The sequence below is a fragment of the Papilio xuthus genome, unplaced genomic scaffold (genome assembly GCF_000836235.2).
Source record: "Papilio xuthus unplaced genomic scaffold, Pxut_1.1 DF828952.1, whole genome shotgun sequence".
NCBI classification, from domain to species: Eukaryota; Metazoa; Arthropoda; class Insecta; order Lepidoptera; family Papilionidae; genus Papilio; species Papilio xuthus.
The window spans coordinates 4544940-4554572 of NW_013529697.1; the positions used below are offsets into that span (position 1 = coordinate 4544940).

The 9633-nt window shown below is 39.2% G+C and overlaps 1 protein-coding gene and 1 pseudogene across 1 annotated transcript in view; one reads left to right on the top strand and one right to left on the bottom strand.

Moving 5' to 3' along the window:
• The window catches only part of toc (toucan), an 80143-nt gene extending 74783 nt beyond the window's left edge, over positions 1–5360 (top strand). Inside the window, exons 6-12 of the mRNA XM_013322626.1 lie at positions 319–551; positions 796–928; positions 2210–2340; positions 2461–2718; positions 2801–3100; positions 3224–3495; positions 3625–5360. Coding sequence (XP_013178080.1) covers positions 319–551; positions 796–928; positions 2210–2340; positions 2461–2718; positions 2801–3100; positions 3224–3495; positions 3625–3835 — 1538 coding nt within the window. The 3' untranslated portion in view covers positions 3836–5360. The remainder of the gene's footprint in view (positions 1–318; positions 552–795; positions 929–2209; positions 2341–2460; positions 2719–2800; positions 3101–3223; positions 3496–3624) is intronic.
• Positions 5361–5779: 419 nt separating this feature from the next.
• Positions 5780–9633, bottom strand: part of LOC106126360 (aminoacylase-1-like) — a 10061-nt pseudogene continuing 6207 nt past the window's right edge.

Below are 9633 nucleotides of genomic sequence, written 5' to 3' on the forward strand. Positions count from 1 at the left end.
ATTAATATGTATCATTAACAACAAGAACGAACTGTTTTAATGTTTCAGTAATTAGTTTTCACTTTCCACAATAGCTCGCAAATGTCATCGTCTAGACAATTTTTATATTTTCATTGGCATTTGCAGAAAACACATACAAATTTGGTATCTCTTTTATCCATCTACAGAATTGGCATAAGATTTCTTGATAAAGACGCCATATACAGTAGCGATTACGTACTACGGAAGAATTAGCACAATATGTTTCGACTGGAGAATTCTATTATGACAACAAGGTATTTTAGGAACAATTGATATCATTGTTGTGTTAATTTGCAGAGCCGCCGCGCGTTACAGCGGCGGTGGGGCCGCGCAGCAAGCGGGCGCAGACGCCGCAACCGGCGCGTACGCCCGCGCCGCCTGCTCCTCTGCCCGCGCCTCTCGCCGCTCCGCTTGTCGCCTCGCTGCCCGCACCTCCTACCACGCCGCCTCGTGAACACGTCACAGCGCTAGCTCACGCCGCTAAAGGCGTTGAAGCACTAGGAGTTTTAGTGCAGTATTTAGTTTTTAGAGTGAGTAGCCGTTTGAATATATATTTAGTTTATAGTTCACACATTACTTTAAGTGGTTTTACCTACCGCTACCAAGGAAATGAATAGCATTACAAGCTGTGTTCAAGACAGACGGAAAACCTGACAACACAAAAAAGGACTAAGACTAGAGAAATATTTAAGGCGTTGGAAAAATAACAGGTAACACGACAAAATCACATCTAAGTGCCTAACACAAAGTAAAATATCGTTTATGGCATTTCAGCTGGACGCACTAAACGGCGGGTCGTGGCGGCTGGAGGCGGAGCGATGGCGCAGCGTGGCTGCCGCCGAGCGCAGCAGCGCCGCGCGCGCCGACCGCGACCGTCAGCAACGCGCGCAGAAGGATCTCGACACCAGTGAGTGTGCTCATTTTCTCCTACTTTGACTAGAGAGAAATTTTATAGTGAAATTGTAACTTACAATAATTTTGAATAGCAAAGTGTGGGAAAGAAGGTAAAGGACATCCGAAACCTTCATATCGACAATGCAAAATTGCAAAATAGTTGGCTCCCATTGTAAAATTGCCTGGCTGGTTCAATATGGCAAACAAAACAAAGGACGTTGTTTGCAAAACTAAATGCAAGTTATATTACGTATTATCTTAATAATTGCTGCGTAATTTCAAGTATTTAATACAATGAGTTTTGTATGAAAATTTTGGCGCATACGTTAGTGTAGGACACTTAAAATAGTATAAAGCTGTTCCAAATCTCTAAATGTATACCATCTGTAAATACAGGCCGGCCTGAATATAGAGACGATTGCCAAAACTATTTCCAACTCTCGGATACAAATAGATAAATTTATGCTGTTATTATTTTTGTATGTGTATTGTGACAAGGGCATGGGAAATTAAGGACGAGTATCAAACCTTGGAATAACAAAAAGAAGAAGTACTTATTTAGAGGCGTCGTTGTTAACAACTCAATCAATAGACTTTGATGAAACCCCAAAGAAGATTGAAAACTGAGGAACATTACTTGGCTACTGAAGCACAGGACTCAGCCCTATTTCAGGAGCCAAGGCTCCCACATAATTGTGTAATTGAGTATTACCATAAAGTTTTTATTTATTTATTCAAAAATATAAATCCATGATCCTCAAATAAGAAAGATGTAGGCGGTATCACAATAAACACAAATCTTGCGTCTAGAAAAAGAAATATTGATTCGATATTGGATATAAGTAATGAAATCATTTGTTTGTCGATATAAGTACTCGCCGACAGCCAAAACAAACGCCTTAATGCAAACGAAAACAAAATCGGTTTAAAATTAGCAAATACGAAATGAGGCTACAATCGAAAGTTTACTCAGAAGTGTGTGAATATTATTAATTCGGAATATCGCAATTAATACATCAGAATGCCAAGTCTATTTTTACCTATTCGTATGTTGTCTTTATCGTTAAAATCCATTGAAACTATGGCCTTCCAATGTTATCTATGTCATTAGAGAAGAATCATATCAGTTCAGGTAATTTATAAAAAAATATTTAAATAAAACTCTGTTGCTTTTTGCGGAAGCCGATTTGCTGATCACTTTAATTTAGGCAATTATTTTTATTAAATGTTAGAATAAATCAATAAATAATAATAACAGTAAATTTTGTAGTTTACGATTTGTTCTATTTTCCAGTCGCAGAATGCCTGAGCAAGATCTCAGAGCTAGAGATGGAGGTTTCTTCCAAGGAAGAAGCCAACGCTCGACTCCAGGCCGTCCACATGGAAGAGGTGACCGCTCTGGCAAACGACATCAAGGGACTAAAAGTGAGTAAACACTGAAACAAAAAGTTACAAGCTCTTTTTCACCTGAACCCAGTTTTGTTCACTAAAACAAATGCATACATTTTCATACTATTTTTACAAAGACAACGTCAATGGTTACAGGATACGATAGAGTCCCTGAAGCACGAGGTTGCAGAGAGCAGGGCGCGGCTGCACGCGCACAGCGAGGTGGAGCGCACGCTGCGTGCGCAGCTGGAGGCGGCGCGGGCGCAGGCGGCTCGGGGTGAGCGCGGCGAGGGCGGCGGGCGCGCGCGCCGCGACGCCGCCTGTGACCCCGTGCGCTGCGACGCCGAGGACTTCCAGCTGCGACTAGAAGCTGGACAGGAGATCAGCACCGACGCTAACGAACTAGCCGCTGAGGTTGGTTAAGTGTATATTGACTCTGAAGTAGGTCAATGTTTGTAGATTATTTTCCCTGTATTACCATGTTAATTGTTCGCAGGTGCGCTCTCTACGGGCGGTGATAGAGCTAAAGCAAGCCGAGATGGCATCTCTGCGTGACGCGCGCACTGAGCTAAGTGCGGAGCGCGAGAGACGCGCGGGGGCCGAGCGCGAGGCGCGTGCTGCGCGGCACGCGGCCGAGGAGCTGCGCGAGCGCGCCGCCGCCCGTCAGCGAGACGTGGACCGCCTGCGCGACGACAATCGCCGATTGCGCGATGCCGCCGCACGTGACCGCGATCACGCCGCGCGCCTCGCCGCACTCAACGAGGAGCTCAGATACAAGCTGCGACAGAAGAGCCAGGTGAGAAATACGCAATGACTGTATCTAATGCTCGTGCTTTTGCTTAAAACATAATATACACAATATTATTAACTGAAACCAATGCACATCGCATTCAATTTATTCGGTATTGTAATTTGTCAGGTGGTGTCACTGCTCGCCGGCGGCGGGTACATAGAGCGTGCGCCGTTGCGGACACGCACGTCGTCGGGCGAGTCTGCGCGCTCGGGCTCCCCGCCCCCCGACTCCCCGTCCCCCTCCGCCTCACCCGCCGCCTCCCCCGCGCCCGACGCTCCGCACTCCCCGCACTCGCCCCACTCGCCGCCGCTGCCCGCCGTCAAGGGCGTCGTCGAGAAACACGATTCTGTCAGCTGGGTGCTAGAGATCGAAGAATCGCCCGAAGAAGTTGCCACGAGGTGGGTAACGGAGATTTTTTTACCTTAACATATCGAGTTATACGAAGCAACAATATTCCTACGAAGACAAGTTTTGATAATAAAAACTCTTTTCTTGCAGTACTGCACAGACTTAGTTTTTATGTGCAGGTTGGCGAGACGATCGTCGTTCCGTGCGTCGGCGTCGCCGAGTGGAGTGAAGCGGCGCGGCGGGGGCTCGCCGGGCAGCTCGCCGGCGCCCGCATCGCCTGCGCCCAACGCCTCCAAGCTGTTCCGGCCGGGCGAGCTCGACTTCCCGCCGCCGCCGCTCAAGGAGTCAGCCGGCGAGGCCATCTACATCTACGACGACCGCCAATATTGAGATAAACTTTACACGTTGTGTTACGTCCGCGATTAACTCGTATTACTGCAGCGTACTCGGTGTACGCTCGCGTGCGCAGTGAGGCAGGGCGCGGGGACGTGCGGTACGCCGCGCCCGCTCGCCCGACAGATTCGTGTTAAATGGTGAACACACACGTGATAATGACTTGAACGACCTGATATTTGATATTCTTGCCGGACTTTTCGCAAAGTATCGTACTGTGGGACCCAACTGGAAAGTATTAATAGTAGTAATAAAGTCGATAATTCAATGAATTCGTGAGATGTTGAATCGCCGATTGCGTTGGAGCCGTTCCTCCGTGGAAGTGACACCGAAGTGCGTGTTTTTATATTCATGTTTGAATTCTCTTCAATAAATATGATATTATATATGGCTATTGAGGACTCTGCGAATAATTTATGAGCTTGGTTGTATTATTTCGTATATAGTTGTAGTTATATTATGCAAGTTTGCTCTTTCTGAACGGAATTAGCTTATGGTGATATGAATATGTTTAGCTCGCCAATGATATTGTACCGTAGGGAAATAGATATTAAATACCGGAATCAATTCTGTGGGTTATTTTTCAATGACGTTTGTCTTAATGCTCTCGAATGTGTCTTTGGATACGATTGAAATAACCTACAGCTCGACTCCAAAACAAACTCACTATTATAATAATTAGCTTTTCTCAGAATCTGGCCTCTATATATAATTGAGTCGAATTGGCTACATTTTGGAGAAGACAATATTTTGTACCTGTCAATTGCGCCAGTAAATAAAAATTGTCCCACTTTTAATACCTAAAAATTTCATCTTATCTACCATTATCCTTTCTGTAGTTTTTTATTCCTATGATATTTATTTTTAATTTACTACATTCTTTGATCTGAAAACTTAATTTCACTATTCAATTTTTGTTTATTGGCGAAATTGTTCTTTTAAAAAAAATGTATAATGTATTAATTAATGCTGTTCATTTATTCAGGCATGTGTTTAAAGCAGCGACGTCTGCTTGTTTTATTATGATGTACTCGTATTGTTTTGTGTCCATTATTACATTTATAACTTAATTATTATAGTTTATCATGGTTGTTGGCATTGTTTTATTTTTTATGTACAAATAACAATTTAAATGATGATGTAATTTAGTTTTAAGAAAAGCGATATGCTCGTTGAAATGTCTCACTGCTGTGTCGAAGCAGTTAGCGGACACGTGACTCTTATATACTTCAGTTTTGTCTACAATCTCATTATGTACTTAGATGTACGAATAATATTAAAAGATGCAATAAAACCAAAGAGTATCATTCATCTTAACTCTTTGTCATGTTCCTTATATATATATTTTTTAATTTGCATGCGCAGGAGAAGGAAAATAAGTCAGATGTTCTTTTTATTTATTTTTAAGCTAAATGTTTCACATAATATCATTCCAAATTAAGAATTGTAAGCGAAAGTAATGATTACGTGATTAGGAAACTATCTAATAATACAAAAAATAAAATTATATGTGAAAAATAAAGAGTTGTTTCATTTTATAATGTTCACTGAATTGCATCACTTTTAACTTCTTGTGCAAAAGAGATGAAGTTTAAATCACATGAAAATACGAAGCCCGTTGATTTCTATTGCTAAAAAAACAGTATAACTCACTGTCTTGAAGAAGTCTTGGATGTTTATACAATGAAAACCCACGGTAACCTGTGTTAGCATACAACACATGCTCTATCTATAATCAATGGAGACGTTAAACGTCAATTTGACGATCGTTGAAATGGTGCAACGAATATTTGCGCAACCGTAGATTTAACTACTGTCAAGGTGATCGTTATAGTTATAGTTAATTGATGCAACTCACCCTTATTGAAGTAATGTGAGTAGTAACTTGGGATTTCACTACAGAAACACCTGGGAGAAAACCATAGCAATGAAAATTCAGTATAGCAAAACCAAAAGACATGTTTAATGTAATAAATCTGTTAATTTTTCTTATAACCAGTCATATAGGAACTTGTATCTTTAGCTACTTCCTTTTCAGAGAGATTTGCTAAATTTTGTATAGATTTCTGATACAAGTTGATACCGTTCAAGAATATAGTAATATTGATATTTTCATTAATTCCGTGCACAAGGAACTCCGTTTTCTGTAACGGAGAGAAACCTAATACGGGAATTCCAAACTTTCTCATAACACCAGCGTTTGTTTGGTCGAAGATGACGCTCGGGTTGAAAGTTATATTTCTGCAACAATAATACACGAATTAGGTTATGTAATGATTTTCAAATTATGCGTTGAATAAGGTTAACATTTTTATTAATTTTATGACATAAAAAATTAAAGTTTTTAACTAATTTAACGCGTAGTAATTGCTATTTGATTTTATAGCATTTATTATATAATTATATGTATTGTGTGTTGTATTTTGAACGGTATTCGAATACAATTAAGGTTTAAACTCACGTGCACTTGGCTGCATCAGAAATTGCTGTCCAGTAAGGATTGGTGTCGTCAGTTTTGACGACGGGGGATTTCTCAGCAGAACGTACAATGGTCAACTTTATATCGCTACCAAGTTTTTGGATTCTTTCTTTCAGCTGGAAATATATCTGATTTTAGGCAAGAGGCAGTTAAAGTCGAATATCTGATGAAATCAATGTTCCATCTGAAACCATCACTTTATCAAAATCAGATCTCAAAATTGAAATACGGCATCGAAAAATATGGTCCGTGGGCGATCTTAATATTTTTGTACTCCGTTATAAAAACAAATTTCGGAAAGAACCCAGTACATTCCAAGGTTGACTTTTCGTCTGGATTAAATAAAAGTTAAGTTTAAACAACATGAAGCGTAGTTTACGAGAATTACTTTTATATACTCCTCGTTTATATGAAAAATAATTGTTTCACTGTTTTATAAATACCTCATCAAACACTTCGGATACTGTCGATCTGGTTGACGGATTGATGTAGTAACGAAGAGTTATACGGCCTGGCAGCACACTATCTGTCAGGGCGCCCTGGAATGTGCGCCATTTAAAATTATATTAAACTTAAATGTAACATAAATAATTTAGGACCAAAAATGCCGTAATAATTTGGAAGTTCAAGGTACAATTAACATTTGGCTATACTTCATAAATAAAAAAATAATCATTTTCTTAGTCTAAAATCTAAAACGACAGATTCTTTGTGATGTGATTTTAACGTAATAGAAACATTCTTTTGATATAATTTTTCATTAGGTATTAAACTGAATTAAGCTATAATAGTTTATAAGGGAAGATTGGATCTACAACTGACCTGTAATCTGTTCAAGTTGATGCTGGTAAAGTCGCCGGTGTTGCTGACTTGCAACTTCTTCATGTAATCAATTTGCTCGTCTCGATACTCTTGTAATGATTCGATCACTTTCGCGCACTGTAAATACACAAATATCAAAAATGATATAACAATTCTATAAAACTTCAATGTACGATGAAAATGAAGATTTCCTTTACTACGCCTATTACCTTATCTAAGTTTTTAAGGCGATCAAATAACATTGCTATAATTCGTTTCGAGGTTTGAAAAAGATTGATATCTGCAAAAAGTATTGTGTCTCTTTTTTTTTCGAACAGAATGAGAAAAACTTTTTTGTTTGACTCATAAGAAAACAGGTGTTGTAATTTTAGGTTTTCTTAGTTAAATACCTTTCCTATAGCTGTAATGTTCGAATCAGGCATAAGTGATCCATGCGTCTCTATTCCGTAGCAGTCAACATCAAGTACTGTCAAAGAGAAAAAATATTAAGAGCACTTCCATATTTTTTTTATAACAGAAGGGGCAAACGAGCAGCGGGAACACCGAGGAATCAACGACGCACATGGACATCAGCAATACCAGAGGAACCGCGGATGCCTTGCCTGCCGGCCTTTGAGATGGTGATTTAGTTCTATTGTAATATCTCATTAGTGTTACATATATTTATTACCTAATAGCGCTTTATCTTGGTAAAATAGTAGTACTTTGTCTGATTCATAGGAAACTCCTTCGTCTATACCTCCACCGATGGACATGTTTTCAAAATCTTTGCTTTCTATAAAGGGTTGTAGTTTTTCCACTGTTACGCCAATTTCATGATCTAGAAATAATTAATTTAATTACAGTACAATTAAGTAGCATTTAATGATTATGCTAATGTCTTAGTTGTTACCTCCTTACTATTATAATATTATAAATGCGATAGTTACTCTGTCTGTCTGTCTGTTCTTCTTTCACGCAAAAACTACTGGACTGATTTAATTAAATTTGATACACTGATAGTCTAGAGCCTGAGAAAGGCTACTTTTTAAAGCGAAAAAGGGGTTGTAAGGATTTGAAAAGGGGGTTGGTAATTATCGACATTTTTACAGATAAGTTGGTGACATTATAGGCATATATATATATGTCGGAGGAAGCCATTTTGATTATATTTACAGTAGGAAGTTATAAAGTAGCCATTGTCAAATGAATTACTGTTTAACACATAATGTGCAATGTTTAATGTTTATTGATATTGTAAAGTTACGTTTTTCAACAACGACGACGAATTCAACTTCTATTTGTTATTTTAAAACGGAGAATAAAATAATTGGAACGTACTCACCAAAGTTGACATTATAAAACTTGATCACACCGTCATCTTCTTCTTCTCTTCTTACTTACGTATATTACACGAAACACCGAAAACAAAGTGCTAATTTGTCATTTTAAGCAAGGGTAGTTACAATTGCCAAAAACATATTTCTGATCGTATGACTAGCCAATTAAAGAAATAACAATGGAAACTCATCGTATCAGGATGCACAAACAAGGACGTGGGAGTTTCACTATCCCACTTGTGATCTTAAGGATCAGAAGCAGGGAAAATAAAAAAAAACAATCTCTTATACCCAACTACAGTACTTTTTGAATTAATAAGAAAACTAACAGAATTGAATAAATGTAATAAACACTAAAATGATTTAAAAATACAACATTAACTTAATCAACTATCAGAGTTAAAATGATTAATTATTTTGGCTAGTCAAACGGGCAGAGCTTCCGCTGGCTTCAGTGTTCGGTGGCGAGTGTGCCCCGAAAATGAGGGTGCAGTCTCTTATATTGACATCACCCCATCATGTCGGAGGAAGCCATTGTGATTATATTTAAAGTAGGAAGTTATAAAGTAGCCATTGTCAACTGAATTACTGTTTAACGCATAGTGTGCAATGTTTAATGTTTATTGATATTGTAAAAGCTTCTAATAACTTTTAATTTGATCTTACTTTATAAGTTACGTTTTTCCTAGACTAAATAACATTATAATCGTAATTTAAGTAACGACCAATCAGAGCAGAGCCCCTGGCTTAAGAGGGGTCGAGGAACCATCCTTATATAAGGCGTTTTGACAGTTGTTACGAATATAGTCGTGAAGTGGAGACGGATCGAGTTGGGTCATCGTGTTTTGTGCTTGCACTTTGTCGTTGAGAAAAGTGGTTTCTCCGACTTTTTCTGCGGCAGTTGAGTTTACTACGGAAAGTGACTGTCGGCGTTCGATGGGTCAACACCTTACCAGCCGAGGTACGGCAGCAGAACACTTCTGCTGTGGGTGCCGACTGGAACGGACATTGAACCATCGCGCGTTACCTACGTTATTATTATTGTCATTTGAAGATTGAAAAGTGCACCATGAACCCTTCTGCAAGCGGCAACTAACCTAATTTTTTTTTTGTTTCAGAAGGGAATGCTTTATGTGGGATGCACCTCCATAGCGGAGGCATACCCACTAAACAAC